This window comes from Osmerus eperlanus, chromosome 18 (assembly GCF_963692335.1).
Source record: "Osmerus eperlanus chromosome 18, fOsmEpe2.1, whole genome shotgun sequence".
In the NCBI taxonomy this organism is placed as follows: Eukaryota; Metazoa; Chordata; class Actinopteri; order Osmeriformes; family Osmeridae; genus Osmerus; species Osmerus eperlanus.
Window position 1 is genome coordinate 1,359,608 of NC_085035.1, and position 18,088 is coordinate 1,377,695.

An 18,088-nucleotide genomic window follows, 5' to 3' on the forward strand; every position below is an offset into this window, starting at 1 on the left:
TCCACCACCTTCACACAGACTGTATATCTCTCCACCACCTTCACACAGACTGTATATCTCTCCACCACCTTCACACAGACTGTATATCTCTCCACTACCTTCACACAGACTGTAGATCTCTCCTGTTCTGACTATGCTCTCTGTGTTTCTGTTTCAGATCCCCTGGATTTGGTAAGAGTTCCTCTCCTCCTCCTCAACCGTGCTCTCAGTGGCAGGGCCGCTAACTGACCTGGGCCAGGCTACGATCGCTGGTCTCTCCAGTCATGAGGACAATTTAGAAATATGTCTTTACAGCAGTGTGTGTTTCGATGCATCTCTTTGTCTCTCTATCTGTCTTCGGTTTCCCTCTCTCTTCTCTCTCCCTCCTCTCTCTCTCCTCTCTAATTCTCATTCCCTCTCTCTTACCCTCCCTCCCTCTACCCCTCCCTCCCTCTCTCTACCTCTCCCTCGCCGAAGCCTCTAATGTTTGTTTGGTTTGTTTCCCTCCTCTCATAGGAACCGGAGCTATCGACAGGTAAGAATTTACGAGGGATCGATCTCTGTTGTCTAGGAGGCTCGTGGTAATGAATGGGCCCCGTGTTAAACTCTTTTGGATGAGGCGCTGACGGGGGATAACCAAGTGGTTTTCGACTGGGACGCTTTTTAACTGAAGCGCTCTGCTGCCATCTAGTGGACGGATGTTCACGACTCTCCGTTCATAACCGTCTGTCAGTTTGTCGTGAGCCGTTACCGTAGGGACGTGATGCGTTTGTCATATGCTTGCTGTAACTATTACAGCATTAAACCACAAGAGGGTTTATCGCCAAAGAACCCATGTGTACGAGGAATACCACTCCCGCTAGTGGTGTATCGCTTTAAGATAACACAAGTATATATGGCTTTAAGATAACACAAGTATATATGGCTTTAAGATAACACGATTATATATTAAGATGTTGTGGTTGTTTCAGGTCCTAAGATGGTGGCGGTGCGTAACTATCACGGGACACCCGCCCCCCCGGGGAAGCCCCCCCTCTCCCTCCAGACGGGGGACTTCATCGAGCTGCTAAAGGGCGACCCTGACACCTCCTGGTGGGAGGTACAGTACCCCTGACCTCTGACCCCATGACACCTCCTGTTGGGAGGTACAGTACCCCTGACCCCATGACACCTCCTGTTGGGAGGTACAGTACCCCTGACCCCATGACACCTCCTGGTGGGAGGTACAGTACCCCTGACCCCTGACCCCATGACACCTCCTGTTGGGAGGTACAGTACCCTGACCCCTGACCTCTGACCCCATGACACCTTCTGATGAGAGGTACAGTAACCCTGACCCCTCCTGTGTGTGTGTCTAGGGTAAGATCATGCAGACCCAGAAGAGTGGCTTCTTCCCCAGCTCCTGTGTGAAGCCATTCCTGGACCCCAAGGTACACACACACACACACACACACTCCCACACACACACTCCCCCTCCCACACACACTCCCCCTCCCACACACACACACTCCCCCTCCCACACACACTCCCCCTCCCACACACACACACCCTCCCACACACACACCCTCCCACACACTCCCCCTCCCACACACACTCCCCCTCCCACACACCCTCCCTCCCACACACCCTCCCACACACACACCCTCCCACACACACACACTCCCCCTCCCACACACACTCCCCCTCCCACACACACTCCCCCTCCCACACACACTCCCACACACCCTCCCACACACACACACACACCCTCCCACACACACTCCCACACACCCTCCCCCCACACCTTCCACCTACATGCTAGTTCAGTAACAGTCTAGCAGCAGCCCTTGCTCTGCTAGCGTCTGTATAACAAAGCTGGCCTTGTATGACGTAGACTGTGTCCTCCTCATCACAGCCCATCCAGTCCTTCCCCGCCCGCCAGTCGTCAAGGGAAACGGAGTACTACGGCTACCCCTGGTGAGACACTTTAAGTCCGCAGAGTAAAAGCACGACATCCTTGATGAGATATCGACTCGGTGAAACAGAGCTCCAGACGGGAGCCCCGTGGAGGAGTCTGTTGTTGTTGTTGTTCCTGCTCTGTGTATGTGAGGATGCGCGTGTAAGCTTTGCCTGCGACCTCAGGTTGCCAGGTTTGTGAGCTTTGCCTTGACCTCGGGTTGCCAGGTTTGTAAGCTTTGCCAGTGACCTCGGGTTGCCAGGTTTGTAAGCTTTGCCTTGACCTCGAGTTGCCAGGTTTTTAAGCTTTGCCGGTGACCTCGGGTTGCCAGGTTTGTAAGCTTTGCCTGTGACCTTAGGGTTGCCAGGTTTGTGAGCTTTGCCTGTGACCTCGGGTTGCCAGGTTTGTAAGCTATGCCTGTGACCTCGGGTTGCCAGGTTTGTAAGCTTTGCCTGTGACCTTAGGGTTGCCTGGTTTGTGAGCTTTGCCTGTGACCTCGGGTTGCCAGGTTTGTAAGCTTTGCCTGTGACCTCGGGTTGCCAGGTTTGCCGGGAACATGGAGCGACAGCAGGCGGACAACCTGCTCAAGTCCCACAGCAGCGGCACCTACCTGATCAGGGAGAGGACGGCGGAGGCCGAGAGATTCGCCATCAGCATCAAGTACGTGTCAGCTGGTCTGGAGGGCGTCCTCCCTCGTGGGGGAGGACCCGAACCTGCACCTCACACGTCTGCCTGGACTGTGATGACACTGTTATCGTTTTGTCACTTAGATGTGTTTTTTTAGCGTGTGTCTGTTGCCTAATATGTTCTGGGCTGCACCACGCATTGCCTCTAGGAGGACATTGTTGTCTAAGCCTGGCTCTGAGGCTCCTGGCTCTGTCACACCCAGGTGACTCTGTGTCTGTTCCCTGGCTCTGTGTCACCCAGGTGACTCTGTGACTGTCCCCCTCCGCAGGTTCAACGAGGAGGTCAAGCACATCAAGGTGATCGAGAAGGACAGCTGGATACACATCACAGAGGCCAAGAAGTTTGAGAGCCTGCTGGTGAGAAGCTTCAGGTCAAGCTGTCACAGCAGGTCTAACAGACCGGACTCTCAACGGGTGTACAGCATACTGTTGATATGATCAGTGTGACAAAATAGTGTGTGTGTATGTGTGTGTATCCCTGTGTGTGTGTGTCCCTGTGTGTGTGTGTGTGTCTGTGTCTGTGTTTGTGTGTGTAACCTTGTGTGTGTGTGTGTGTATCCCTGTGTGTGTGACAGGAGTTAGTAGAGTACTACCAGGCCCACTCCCTGAAGGAGAGCTTCAAGCTGCTGGACACCACGCTCCGTCACCCCTACAAGGCCAGGGAGCGCTCCCTCACCCGGGCCAGCTCACGCTCGCCAGGTACGCCCGCCCCCGACGCCACGGCTGGGCGCAGTTAGCTGTTTTCTCTCTCTCTGTTTTCTCTCTCTCTCTCTGTTTCTCTCTCTCTTTATCTCTGTTTCTCTCTCTCTGTTTTCTCTCTCTCTTTATACTGAGACACAGGGTGATCGGAACGTTCTCAGTCTGGTCTATTCTCATTCGAACTCGGTGGGTCTAGCCTAGCCAGGTTTAATCAAGCCAGGTTTAGCCTAGCCTAGCCAGGTTTAATCAAGCCAGGTTTAGCCTAGCCTAGCCAGGTTTAGCCTAGCCAAGTTTAATCAAGCCAGGTTTAGCCTAGCCTAGCCAGGTTTAGCCTAGCCTAGCCAGCTTTAATCAAGCCAGGTTTAGCCTAGCCTAGCCAGGTTTAATCAAGCCAGGTTTAGCCTAGCCTAGCCTAGCCAGGTTTAGCCTAGCTTAGCCTATCCTCACACTGGCCTGTGATTGTTGACTCCTCAGCTGGACCCAACAGCAGCTACAACACAGCCTGGCTCCAACAGATAATGTAACGCAAAGCATGCTGCCTAATGAGTTACCTGTCTCTCTGCCCTCCTCTTTGGTTTCCTCTGCTTCATTTCTCTCTCTCCCTCTCTCCCTCTCCCTCTCTCTCCCTCTCTCTCCCTCCCTCTCTCCCTCTCTCTCTCTCCCTCCCTCTCCCTCTCTCTCTCTCTCTCTCTCTCTCTCTCTCTCTCTCTCTCTCTCTCTCTCTCTCTCTCTCTCTCTCCTCTCAGCAGCCACCTGTGCTTCCTACAACTTCTCCTTCCTCAGTCCTCAAGGTCTCAACTTCTCCTCCTCTCAGAGCTCTGCTCCCTTCTGGTCAGGTACTCCTCCCTCTCTCATCATCCCTCCCTCCCTCTCATCTTCCCTCTCATCATCTCTCCCTCCCTCCCTCCATCTCATCATCACTCTTTCCCTTCACCCCTCTCTCTTTCTCTCCCCCATCTCTCATCATCTCTCCCTCCCTTTCTCCTCACTCCCTCATCTTCCCTCTTTTCTTCTCTCATCACGCATCGCCATTTCTCTCTCATCCCTGCTGCCTCATCCTCTCCCTCATTTACCTTTAGCTTAGCTAGCAAACAAGTCTCCGTGCCCTCATTATCACAAGATATTCTGGATTTAGTAACCATCTCATTATGGAATAAAGAGCCCTTGTTTTCTCCATATTCTTTCCCCACCTTCTTAAAGCCGAACTAGGTAATGTGATACAATTAATTCAAATGGCCTGCCTCGTCGTAGGCGATTGTCTGAAACAGGATTGCTGAAATATAATTAGCTGGAAAGTAGCGGGCCCTTTCAAAAATGAGCAGTTGACTGTGTTGCTCAACAACTCTCAGAGGGCCTCGTTAGCTTGCACAACATAGGAAACAAAACTTAAACTTTGCCAGAAAAAAAAAAAATCCTTAGGTAATGTATCTGTATCGTACGAGTATAACCAGCCGGTGCCTCCCTATCTGTGCACGTGAACCTCATTCTCCAGAGTTCATGCATGTGTTCACCCTCTCCTCTGACTCTTTGAGGTGAGATTGACCTTTGACCCTCCTCCTCGTGTTGGCCGTTGCAGTGTTTACCCCCAGAGTGGTGAGCACGGCAGTGGCTCGCTACAGCTTCGCGGCGCGGGACATGAGAGAGCTGTCGCTCCGAGAAGGAGACGTCGTGAAGATCTACAGCAAGATCGGAGGAGACCAGGGCTGGTGGAAAGGAGAGGCCAACGGAAGGGTGAGGACCGCAGCCTGTCACAGGAACCTTCTATCAGGGGTTCCCAATCCTGGTCCTCGGGCCTCCCTGCCCTGCATGTTTTCGATGTTTCCCTGCTCCAAACACACCTGATTCAAATGAATGGTCGTTATTAGGCTCAGATAACGACCATTCATTTGAATCAGGTGTGTTGGAGCAGGGAAACATCGAAAACATGCAGGGCAGGGAGGCCCGAGGACCAGGATTGGGAACCCCTGTAATCTAGATGCTGATTGATAGATGTTCTGTAGCCTAGAGCAGTGGTTCTCAACCCTGGTCCTCAATTACCCCCTGTCCTGCATGTTTTAGATGTTTCCCTGCTCCGACACACCTGATTCAAATGAATGGGTCGTTATCTAGTTATACAGAAGCCTGTTAATGACCATTCATTTGAATCAGGTGTGTTGGAACAGGGAAACATCTAAAACATGCAGGACAGGGGGTACTTGAGGACCAGGGTTGAAGACCACTGGCCTAGTGAGTAGCTTCACCTGAACGCTTCTGAATGAAGACTAGGATACATGTCTGCAGCTCCTCTCCGGTGTTACCCGGAGGTCTGGGTTACTGGGTGTGGCTGAGTGGTTAGAGGGTTTGACTGCAGATTTACAGGTCGCAGGTTCGAATCCTTCTCCCTGTACATTGCTTTCGATAAAAGCGTCTGACAAATCGATACATTTGGATGAAATAAGACGTATGATAACTCACGAAGAAAAAAAAAATATATGACTAATTCTTGTCAATAAGATATTTGTTGATTAAATATGATCATTGTTTCAGATCGGGTGGTTTCCATCCACCTACGTCGACGAGGAAGGAGTCCAGTGAGGAAATGATGTCACCGGCAGGCCGTCCAATCACAACACACCTCAATCCACAGGCCTCAAAGAGGACTACTTGGTCTCCAGGGAAACACTGCGTGGAATTATTTTTCAGCTGGCTACTGGTTTTCTCAGCGGGCGTTTGCGCTCCGGGTCCGACCCCCCCCCCTCTCTCTCTCTCTCTCTCTCTCTCTCTCTGTGCATCGGCTTTGATTTTGTTATTTTTGTACCATGTTGTCCTGTTTGTTCTCTGTGAGGAAAAACTGGATTTTAAGTCTTAGTTCTGAGGAGGCTTTCAGGAACTGAGTTGACGAAGCTGAGAAGTTGACCCCTGCAGACTGTCCTCCCAGGGGAGTATGGTTCTCTCAGCTACAGGTCTTTGGGAAGGGGTGCGGGGTAGCATAATGTACAGTATAGATAATTTATTTAATAGAGATACTAACGTTTATTGTGCGATGTTGATGATTAGCTGCAGCAAAGTATACAGTGAGTCAAGAAGAAGAAGAAGAAAAAAAGGATACAGATTTTTTGTGTCTCTTCGCTGGAAGATTTTGCCTTAGTTGTCATGGTGATGCCTTGTGGGCTGACAGGTGGAGGGGGGGGGGTTGTTTTGTCCTGCGTACACACACACACACACACACACTTTCCCTGGTCAACATACAGTACGGTGCCTTGAAGACGTGGTCAATACTCACTGAACTCCCATCGACCATTCCAGTACAGCACCTTCCTCGGCAGAGGGGTTTCTCCACAGAGCGGAGGGGCAGGAGGAGCCCTTCCAACACGTCAGCCTCCAGCCCACCAAGACCCTCACAAGCACGACGGGGGAGACGGTTCGATCGCCCGGCGGAGGTGGAGACTGTCCGGGGGAGCTGGGGCTGAGGAGGGGGAGAGAGTCTGCAGCTGAACCCCAAAACCCTCCACCGACACAGGCCTGGGAACTGGGACGCCAGGCCTGGCCTGGAGGAATCCCACCAGTTTCCGGCAGCACTTTATGGGTTTTCACAATCACCAGGATGCAAAAGGGAAACTTCAAGCCAGTCCACGACACACCTGATGCACTGAAACCTAGGTGTTCACTGATTGATCTTTTTTTTGTTTTTTCTTATTTGTTGTTGATTTTTTTTGTCTGTTTGATTTTCTTTTTTTTTTGCACAAAACCAAACTTAACTTGCTGAAAACTGGACCACCTTAAATCGTTTGAAGCCAGATGTCTGCATGAACCTTGGCCTGAACAGGTTGTTTTTTGTGTTTGTATTGTTTGCCTTATTTACAGTTGATTATGTGGTGCTGGGATTTTGACATTTGGAAAAAGAAACTTACAAAAATAACAAAAAAAGTGTCATGTCAGAGTTTATATACTGTAGACTAGTAGCTGCAGGATGTTCCTGTTCCAGGATGAACCAAGATAAGATGATAACAATCTTTAATCACCCACACCAATGTTGGTGTGTTCGTCGGAGGTCAAAGTGCAGACAAAAAACCATTCATCCATCGTCTGTGCTCCCGGATACATGGTAGGTGACCTTAAAAGACTTGATTTCAAAACAAGCAGAGAGCCTGGTTTCTCCAACCTAATTCCACGGTCTTTGGGATGTTTAACGCGAAGCGATTTTTGGATCCCGAGGTCAGGTTGTCCAATGTGATTGGTTCTTAAGCTCCTGGGGGGCGGAGCTTGTTTTCGGACGGTGCAGAAGGCTTGTGAACCCCTGGGTCGGATGTATCCACGCCTGTTCTATAAGTTTCCTCAGAACCAGGCCTCCCATGGTCCGAAACCCCCTGCAGCCCCTGACTGAGCACAAGGAGAGAAGCACTGATGCAGGAGAAGACTAAATATTCGGTTTATCCCTTTGACCTTGGATGATGTGAGTTTTTCCAAAGCAGGCCCCCTCAACCCTACACCCCCATACACCGCCCCCTCACCACCCCAGACCCCACTAACTGACGCTGGGTGAGGGGGGGCGTTGTCCTGGCTGTTTCTGTAGTGGAGAAACCCCCATTGCATGTGGTTATAAATATTCCAACTCCTCAGTCAGTACGTCCTCAAAAGATTACGTAATGTGTACATTTTTTTGGGAAGGTGGAGTTTTTCCAAAATGAGGTCTATCATCAAAATAAATATTTCTCTTTTTGCCTACGTTTGATGAATGTTGGTTTTTCTTGTGTTGTTTTTAATAAGCTGTATCCCAGTCAAAACATGTTTAGCAAAGACTGAGTCTATTATTCAAAAGCCACTTCAATTTTGATAATAATACAAACACAAATGACATGACAATGACAAACATTTATTATAGATAACTTTTCAATTATAAAATCAATGTCCTATTCACAAACAACTTTCAATCAAACAGACAACATTTTGCTTTTTGACAATAGAACTATTACAGACGTCCTTCGGTACTTTCATTCAGGCACACACACCTCTCGCTCAGGGCAAAAAACAATCCCAAGTTTCTAAAATTGAGTACCTTGAAAACTTCTCAGCAAAACACACAAACACAACACTTTAGTCTTTCCCTGGCCGTCCCATTCACATACCCTGGAAGGTTCTGCACAATTCTACAGCATTCCAGATCATTCAAGCACATTCTAGATCATTCTAAAGCATTCTAGATCATCCCAGAGAATTCTAGATCATCCCAGTTCATTCTAGAGCCTTCTATATCATCCCAGATCATTCTAGAGCATTCCAGACCCTTCTCCACCTGTCCAGAGTCACACTATGCACCCGTACTGGCCGTCGTACTTGAGAGGCACGTCCCCTGTGCTGTTGGAGCCCGGAGGCAGTGGGGGTGCTGTGTCCGTGCGGCCGGTCTGGGAGCGGGGAACCTGGCTGTAGTACAGGCTGCCTCCTCGGCTTCCCGGGCGGCTCTCTGGGGCGGGGGCGTCCTCCCTGTGGCAGAGGTGAGGAAGAACCACCGTTAGCAACACGCCCTTTAAAGCTGCAGTAGGCAATTTTACGAAAAATGCATTCGAAGATGGGAAACGACGCCCTCAGTTCTTGTCTGAACTTCCGCGCTTTCCTCCAGCTCCAGTTTGATTGGCTGGGGTTTTACAAAATAATCAATCCGAGGAGGAATCAGGAAGCAGGCAATAATTTGGGTGAGGAGCCTTCCATTAGGTACCTGATCTCGTTGGCAACCTCCTTCTCGTACCGCGGGCTGCCTCTCCACTTGTAGAGGAAGACACAGAGGAGCAGCACGATGATGACGAGGAGGAGGAGAGACCCTACCACTGTTCCAGCGATCACCCCTGCTCTGTTAGGAGCTGGAGGTGGAGGAGGAACGGGGTAGGGTTACGGTGAGGGATTATGGAGCCTTAGTGGAGCTGAATCCAACATGCTACATGCAGTTTTGTGTTAAACTACAGTCAGTGTTTGGTGCGTGTAGCTTCTACCTACTTGTGTGTACATCTGTGTACCTGTGTGTATCTGTGTGTACCTGTGTAGCGTGTATCTGTGTGTACCTGTGTAGCGTGTACCTGTGTAGCGTGTACCTGTGTAGCGTGTAGCTGTGTGTACCTGTGTACCTACGTTTGACAGCTCTCAGCCTGATTCGGCAGCGCTCCGCCCCCACGGCGTTGGTGACCTCACACAGGTAGACGCCAGCGAAGCTCTCTGAGTGGTTCCTGATTAGGAGCTCACCTGTCACGCTGTCTGATTACCAGAAACCACGCAGACAACACCAACCGCACCGCACATAGTTATAGAGTACAGAGCATTAGACATCTTCTTTGTACATTTTGGAGCACTGAACTCTGAATTCCTGACTTATTCGACTTATCGCCCTGCCCCCTCCCAAACACCAAAACAGTTGTGCCTGGTAAAACACAACAATACTAGACACTAACCGCTGAAACATCGCTAGAACTAGACCATTTTAATGTTCGATTATCTGGTTTACGTTCTACATGCGCTATTTGCATGTCGCCTCGGGTAAAAGCGTCTGCTGTATGGATCAAATGTATTTAATTTGTTTGTGGTGATGTAATTCAGGGTGGTGGCCTGTAGAGGGCAGGCTTACTCTGTATGTTGGCCGTGGAGACTGGGCCGACTCGATCCACAGTCCAGGCGTAGCTGAGAGGAGTGGATCCCTGGTCAGACTTGCAGTGGAGGGAGACTGGCATGCCCACCTCCTCTCCACCCTCCACCCGACACCTGGGCTTCGACGGCTTCACTGCCACAAAGAAAAGTGAGAGGGTAATCAGAAGGCTGAGCGGTTAGAGAATCGGGCTATTAATCAGAAGGTTGCCGGTTTGATTCCCGGCCGTGCAGAATGATGTTGTGTCCTTGGTCAAGGCACTTCACCCTACTTGCCTCGGGGGAATGTCCCTGTACTTACTGTAAGTCGCTCTGGATAAGAGCGTCTGCTAAATGACTAAATGTAATGTAAAGTAACAGATTAAGAGATATTTCCTGTTGTTTCAAAGGAAGGCTCTCTGAATGACGTGTCCCCGACAGCTGCTGAATGATACCGACTTTCCGAAAGAACTAGGAATTTGTCACTGTAGTTTGGTCTCCATTGTTACTGTCAATAGACAAAATTGGTTTCCTTGCACACTTTTATTTGCATTATTCATCTACAACTTGTCGTTATACCTCCTTCAACAAAGGGTACAAAAGACTAGCGACTCCTTTTCTCTCAGCTGAATGTGTTCCAGGGCTGAAGGCTGTCTGACTGTGAGACTCGGACAACTGATATTTTGCCTGAATGACATCTACAGTCAGGTGCATAAATATTTGGACATTGACACAATTTTCATCATTTTGGCTCTGTATACCACCACAATGGATTTGAAATGAAACAATCAAGATGTGCTTTAAGTGCAGACTTTCAGCTTTAATTTCAGGGTATTTACATCCAAATCAGGTGAACGGTGTAGGAATTACAACACTTGATATGTGCCCCCCCCCCTTTTTAAGGGACCAAAAGTAATTGGACAATTGGCTGCTCAGCTGTTCCATGGCCAGGTGTATGTTATTCCCTCATAAAGGGAGTTCGTTATTTCATTGACAAGGAGCAGATAAAAGGTCTAGAGTTCATTTCAAGTATGGTATTTGTGTTTGGAATCTGTTGCTGTCAACTCTCAATATGAAGTCCAAAGAGCTGTCACCATCAGTGAAGCAAGCCATCGTTAGGCTCAAAACAAATCAAAACAAACCTATCAGAGAGATAGCAAAAACATTAGGTGTGGCCAAATCAACTGTTTGGTACATTCTTAAAAAGAAAGAATTACGCACTTGGTGAGCTCAGCAACACCAAAAGACCCGGAAGACCACGGAAAACAACTGTGGTGGATGACAGAAGAATTCTTTCCCTGGTGAAGAAAAACCCCTTCACAACAGTTGGCCAGATCAAGAACACTCTCCAGGAGGTAGGCGTATCTGTGTCAAAGTCAACAATTAAGAGAAGACTTCACCAGAGTAAATACAGAGGGTTCACCACAAGATGTAAACCATTGGTGAGTCTCAAAAACAGGAAGACGAATTAGAGTTTGCCAAAAAACATCTAAAAGAGCCTGTACAGTTCTGGAACAACATCCTATGGACAGATAAGACCAAGATCAACTTGTACCTGAATGATGGGAAGAGAAGAGTATGGAGAAGGGAAGGAACTGCTCATGATCCAAAGCATACCACCTCATCAGTGAAACATGGTGGAGGTAGTGTTATGGCATGGGCATGTATGGCTGCCAATGGAACTGGTTCCCTTGTATTTATCGATGATGTCACTGCTGACAAAGGCAGTAGGATGAATTCTGAAGTGTTTCGGGCAATATTATCTGCTCAGATTCAGCCAAATGCTTCAGAACTCATAGGACGGCGCTTCACAGTGCAGATGGACAATGACCCGAAGCATACTGCGAAAGCAACCAAAGAGTTTTTTAATGCAAAGAAGTGGAATGTTCTGCAATGGCCAAGTCAATCACCTGACCTAAATCCAATTGAGCATGCATTTCACTTGCTAAAGACAAAACTGAAGGGAAAATGCCCCAAGAACAAGCAGGAACTGAAGACAGTTGCAGTAGAGGCCTGGCAGAGCATCACCAGGGACGAAACCCAGCGTCTGGTGATGTCTATGGGTTCCAGACTTCAGGCTGTCATTGACTGCAAAGGATTTGCAACCAAGTATTAAAGGTGACAATTAGATTTATGATTATGTTAGTTTGTCCAATTATTTTTGGTCCCTTAAAAAAGGGGGGGGGGGCACATATAAAATGTGTTGTAATTCCTACACCGTTCACCTGATTTGGATGTAAATACCCTGAAATTAAAGCTGAAAGTCTGCACTTAAAGCACATCTTGATTGTTTCATTTCAATACAGAGCCAAAATGATGAAAATTGTGTCAATGTCCAAATATTTATGGACCTGACTGTACATTTTCCTTTTACAACAGTTCTTAGAGTGGATTGTATAATACACTGTTACTTATCTACCAAGAACGTTGCCACAGTTGTCTGAAACCAGTCTGTGAAAGTCGGTATGTGTTTAATCTAGGGGCAAAAATAAGGTATCAGTTTTGGTGGGTACAAGAGAAGTTAGTTGGCAGGGAGCATAGCCTGAATTTATATTTCCTTATATTTTAGGGGGTCCACATCTTAAAATTAAATGTATTCAATTAAAATGATTTCCACTCATGGTCAAAGCAGAAGCCTGGATAAGACATCAAAACACTGTACCTAGGCTAAGTGTTGTACTGAATTATGCAGTGTGATGTTGAAACTGACACCAGGTCGTACCCATAACAACCAGAGAGACTTTCCGCATATCCACCCCTGGAGACTTCTTCACTTTGCACTGGTAGGTGGCAGAATGTCCGTGTGACAGCAAGGCGATGATCAGGGACGCGTCACCAAGGGAGGGGTCACCTGCAGCGAAACCCAGCCCCTCGACGAGCTCGGGTTTGCCATGGATATACTTTCGCCCCCCGGTATAGGAGAGGAGCTTAAGGAGAAGGTATGATGCAGAAAAACATCCTGATTAAAAACCATGGATACTTTACGGATTGGATCATATTGTTTATGTTTATGGGTTCGAATCCGGCTCAGGCCCATTGCTGCAAGTCTCCCTCTCTCACCCCTTCGTTTCCTGTCTACCTTGAACTGTACTATCCACCAAAAAAACTAACAAAACTACAACGATCTGTGTAACCGTATCATGCTGTTCTAAGAGCAGCATCATTAAACTGGTGTTCAAGATAATAGTGTTACAAGAGAGTAGGGCGTTAACGCTAGTTTTGGTCCACTTGATTTCTGCCACAGGCAGAGCAGCAACATCAATGGCGCTTTCCCACAGCATGGTACCGAATCAACATGACTGTACTCGAAGTTTGGTTTTCTACTACAGATAGTAGCCCCTCAAGGTCCTTCCTCCAGATCTCGACCCACACCGGGCTTAGAACACCCGGCCCTAAAAGCGCGACTACCTACCAGTGTACCACTTAATTGTATGATTTTAATTTTTCTCTTATACTGGACTGTTATACTGAAAAGTAGTGAGTTTACCAATTCACCTCGGCAACAGACGCACCGCCCTGAAGCCAACGTTGATTTGACTTGACTGCTCCAATTGTGGCTTCTTCAGAAAGCTTGTGCTTTCTAACTGATGTTGCAGATCTAGGTCGACCAGGTTCAGAATTGCTTCTCCCCGGGGAGGCGACATTTACCAAACGCAATTTAACCTGCTGTTGGTCTTTTGGGAGCAGATTTACTCAATGATTAAAATGTCAAATGTTAAAATGTACGCTTGTTTTGTTGCACGTGGTCACGGCGTCAATTAACTGGGGAATTTACCTGAGAGACTATTTAATAGCCTATTAATGCTGCTACCCCTTAGGCTGAAATGTTTCGCTAGTTAACGACGGTAAGGGTTAGGGTAAGATTTGTATTTAAAATTACGTCATTAGCTAACTTAAGCACAAGCTTAAGCAAAGTTTTAACTGTGTTGCTACAGCAACACAGTTAAAACTTTAACCACATAAATCGGAGCATTGAATCCGCTCACCAGCTGGTCCTTCTGAGTGGTATCTGGGCTGACCACAGACCATTCGATGTCCAGTTCGCCGGTGTCCGAGCTACCTGGCGTGTAGGTGCAGCCCAGGGTCACACTCTCCCCCTCGGCCCGCTTGATCGTCTGCGGTCCTGTGGAGGTTAGCTGCAGCGACGTGCTGTAACCTTGGACATCATCACACCTAGCGTTATTCTCACCGTCCTTTCATGGCGAGATTACTAACTGAATAATGTAGCTTAATTTGTGATTCCTATTCAATGTGGTTTAATTGGACACTGTTTGATCCGCCCCAGTAAACCGAGATTCCATATTCCCTTTGTAGCCGTGCCTGCAACGAATTCGGATTCACTCCATGAAAATACCTTCTTAATAATTCCATATTCATTGTTCCTTTTCGTGAACTCACTCAAACATTTCATAGGCTAGCTAGTCCTTGTGTGTCAGGGCCTGTTCTCGCAACAGAGAAACCCTCTGGGACAACAGACCTGGGGTTGGCTTGACAACCCACCAAGACACTTGCCAAAGGGGAATGCACAACGATGCTATTTTATCAACATAATCTCACAAACCTAGAAATGACTCAACCGTCCACCTCCTCCACGCTCACTCTTATCCCTGTACCCCTTTATTTCTCTCACTCGGTGTGTGTGTGTGTGTGTGTGTGTGTGTTCATGTTGGGAGAGGAAAGGGGTTGATTCTCACCTACATTAAGGAGTGTTATGGTGGCTAACATCACTAGGACAGACAGACAAGGGAAAGCGCTGGGTAACCGCATCATCGGAGCCAGACGGCTACGGAACAGATCACAGAAACATCTGAACAGTAACTCGTGGCTCCCACTCAGAACATCACCCCAGAGATTAGACACAGCTGATTTATATTCATACAATTTCTGACTAAATTTATGGACAAAAACGGATCTGTCACACACATCTGACACACACAACTGACAGTGCACAAAGCCACACGTTATACCCATTATTTGAATATTGCTCACTGAATCTGCAATAGGCTACAAGTCAGTCCGACAACTGAGAACTCTATACAAACACTTGTAATTATCACTGATAATTGGGTGTGCTTTGCCTTCGGCAAGGGCACAACCTTTGTTCTCTCACATATATATTATTATTATTTTTTTAATTTATTTTTGCCCCCCTAAAACTCAGTCAATATTTGGCCAACATAGACAACCTAGGTGTCAAAAGTTTCGTCTTGGTAGCGATTGAGTTGCTTCTATTGGGATTTACGTTCCGTTGCATGGTTTAGGCTCAAGTTAAGTTTTTGTGGCGAAAAGTGAAGCTAACGGTGGCTAATTTGCTAGCCACAGTCACTGACGTTACTAACGTCACTACGTCACTAACGTCACGAAAACACGCATGACTACCTGTAGCAGAACATTCGTTTCGCATCTGTTAACTTGGGGGATAGCTAGGCTATCTATAGCTTTACTGCAAGGCAGCTGCAGAAACGCCACAAGCAAAGAGGCCAGGGTGATAACTATTTACTCATTTTACTTTGTGATATGACACACAATTGTGATGTGTAATGTACAGTATAAGCTGATATTATTAAGGAAGTACATCTACTTTCGGAAACAGTAGTTACTATTTCACTGAAGTATTATCATCATGACATTAGCCTGTGTTGCCCGGGCAACACATACTACAGTGGTCTATGATGTAGCGTTATCTGTTTTCAATCTTAAAATAAACATTCCTCACATATACATTTTCGTTGTAGGATTTATTCTGACATTAGTAAACGATTTGTTGGTGAAATTACCATTACCTGTGGTTTCAAACCAGTGTAGCTCACTGCAACGCTGTAGCTTACGTGAGACACACTACAAAAACATCTACAGTACACAGCTGTTTAGGAAGTCAAACGGCGGCGACAGAACATGTTCGGCACTCCCCTTACTTAAATCAAAAGTCTATCTAACTACTAACCTGAACTTCATTGCCACAGCCTAAACGTTGTCAATCTGTTCATGAAAATAATTAATTTAAGCTTAAACCGTACAACAGAACGTTAAATCCAATTCAACCAACGCAATCGCTACCAAGACGAACACAGCAGTAGTCTACTAGTACTGTACCGTAGTAGTACAATTTACCGGGGCAGCTTCTCCACACAGGGCTATATCGCATTTTGCGTTGTTACTCACAATGATCGCTACCAGTGAGCTTTTTATGAATGAACGATTTTCCACTAAATAAATGTCAAGCTTATTTACGTTTTGGGGGGCATATTTTCAGTTAGCAGATGGTACTGTTTGAATCGCGATTCCATCTTCTACTGCCGGTAACGTCGTAGAATAATCTTCAAAGGGGGTTCTTTATTAATGAATGAATGCAATGAGTAGGCTAAATGCCTGAAAATATCATGAGAAGGGAAAAACTTAAAATGACGTTTAAGTCATAGAGATTAGGTCAATTTTTACACCGGTCTGCCAAATTTATTCGTTTTGTTTCAACGATGAGGCTGCCTCTTGCAGGGGAAATGAGAAGACATCTATTTCATTCTACACTTCACTCGTATTTTCAGTTTTAAATGAGCAGCAAAAAATAAATCTATGTCATCTTTATAATAAGTATGCATTTTTATATAAAATATACAGAAATATCAGTTGTAAAAATGTCATTCAAAAACGGACCCCTGTGCAACCGACGCCAGCAAGCACACCCTACAATTTCCCCAGAAATTTTACCCTCTATAGTTGGATAATGTAATGCATCTGCGAAGCTCTGAATAAGGAATTAATTAGCCTGAGTATCCTAACTTATTAGCCCATAGCTATATTAACTGAGTAAATAATTAACTGATTCTTTACTCAGTTAATGGCTTGGAATGTAATATTGTTGAAACTGTTCTGTAGCAACAGTGCAACACAAACAAACAAATCAACAACTTACCTGAAGTAAGTTCGTTTAATATAACGTAGCATTCAGCCGCACCTGATAATGGAGACTCCCCGGTAAAACAGGTGATCTAAACCTCCCAGCTGGTTCCTGCTACACAAAGGTCCCACCTATAAGCTCAGCTTGTTAGCATACCCCTATCTCATTGGGCTTTTTTTTTTCTTCTGTTTACCAGGATGTAGGATGCAGTATCTCAAACTGATCTCATGAAGAGCGTTTGAGAGAAGAGATTATTCGAAGCAACGACGAAAGTGAAGTCGATTATCAGAGAAGCGTCAGTTACCGCAGACCTCCATATTTCGTACGTTGAATGCCTCCTGTTTCGAACAAGGAGACTTGAGAGCGTCATGTGATGTCAACAATGGGATCTCAGGTGACAAGGAACTGGTTGATCAACCGACGACACAATGAATTTTCCTCACCCACCCCTGACTGGTTTTGCATTCAACAATGGTTGTCTTTGTGGCACAAATTGGAGAAGTTTGGAACACATTCACACAGAATGACACTCAAGATTTCAAAACCGTAGCCTACTGAATACTATATGGGAGTCAGATGGCTGATGACAATGACGTTGTGTCCTTGGGCAAGGTACTTCACCCTTCTTGCTTCGGGGGGAATGTCCCTGTACTTACTGTAAGTCGCTCTGGATAAGAGCGTCTGCCAAATGACTAAAATGTATGAATGTATATAGGCCTAATGCCTATTAAACCTATATAACATTTAGGCCTACCCAATGCTATTAAATATAAATAGAATATTCACCAGGAATCCTTTTAACACCGACAGTTTAGTTTTTCCTCTTATATGGCCATGGATGATCAGGAATGTCTCTATTCTCAGTCATGTCGACATCGCTGACTCTGTCTCATAATTTACCTTTTTTGGAGAAAAAAAATGTCAACCTGTCAACCAAAACTTTTTTATAATAAATTATGTTTTAAACCTTTCAAACCTTTTTTTATAAAACAACTTTTTTCTCAAACAAATATCCTGAAAGATATCAGAGATGCAAAATCATGACATTTATAGATAATTCAAGTAATTACATTATAATAGCCTATACTTCGCTAGGGAAACGAATGACGTCGTCTGCCGGTGCCTATATTCCCTAATCATTGCAGGACAAAAAAATATATAGAAATCCCTGCAGGACATTAAACGACCGTCGCTAACCCTAACCCAGTAACTATATATGTTACTTTCAATCTAACATGGCCCTGTTGACTAGTATTATGTAATGCATTTAGTGCAAAATAGGTCAATGGGCTCAGTTTTTTCCCTCGC

The 18,088-nt window shown here is 46.4% G+C and overlaps 2 protein-coding genes across 2 annotated transcripts in view; one reads left to right on the forward strand and one right to left on the reverse strand.

Moving 5' to 3' along the window:
- The window catches only part of LOC134039052 (guanine nucleotide exchange factor VAV2-like), a 35,640-nt gene extending 27,636 nt beyond the window's left edge, over positions 1–8,004 (forward strand). Inside the window, 11 exon segments of the mRNA XM_062484803.1 lie at positions 158–171; positions 496–514; positions 951–1,078; positions 1,338–1,409; positions 1,874–1,935; positions 2,459–2,575; positions 2,871–2,958; positions 3,177–3,300; positions 4,047–4,136; positions 4,877–5,031; positions 5,827–8,004. Coding sequence (XP_062340787.1) covers positions 158–171; positions 496–514; positions 951–1,078; positions 1,338–1,409; positions 1,874–1,935; positions 2,459–2,575; positions 2,871–2,958; positions 3,177–3,300; positions 4,047–4,136; positions 4,877–5,031; positions 5,827–5,874 — 917 coding nt within the window. The 3' untranslated portion in view covers positions 5,875–8,004.
- A 132-nt stretch (positions 8,005–8,136) lies between these two features.
- LOC134038776 (coxsackievirus and adenovirus receptor homolog) lies at positions 8,137–17,088 on the reverse strand. Its single transcript, XM_062484344.1, has 8 exons — positions 16,796–17,088; positions 14,580–14,668; positions 13,872–14,041; positions 12,608–12,812; positions 9,890–10,042; positions 9,400–9,522; positions 8,993–9,134; positions 8,137–8,760 (listed from the first exon to the last, which is right to left on the reverse strand). The coding sequence occupies exons 1-8, from the start codon at positions 16,825–16,827 to the stop codon at positions 8,583–8,585; spliced, it is 1,092 nt and encodes a 363-aa protein (XP_062340328.1). The 5' UTR covers positions 16,828–17,088; the 3' UTR covers positions 8,137–8,582.
- Positions 17,089–18,088: the final 1,000 nt, after the last annotated feature.

What these genes read in the sequence shown, in the direction of transcription:
- LOC134038776 (XM_062484344.1), bottom strand. Translation starts at nt 16,827, where the DNA reads ATGCTACGTTATATTAAACGAACTTACTTCAG. An exon ending in AGTCTCTCTGGTTGTTATGG is followed by an intron (nt 10,043 to 12,607) that starts GTACGACCTGGT and finishes TCTTTGTGGCAG; the next exon opens with TGAAGCCGTCGAAGCCCAGG. An exon ending in GAGGTTGCCAACGAGATCAG is followed by an intron (nt 8,761 to 8,992) that starts GTACCTAATGGA and finishes CCTCTGCCACAG; the next exon opens with GGAGGACGCCCCCGCCCCAG.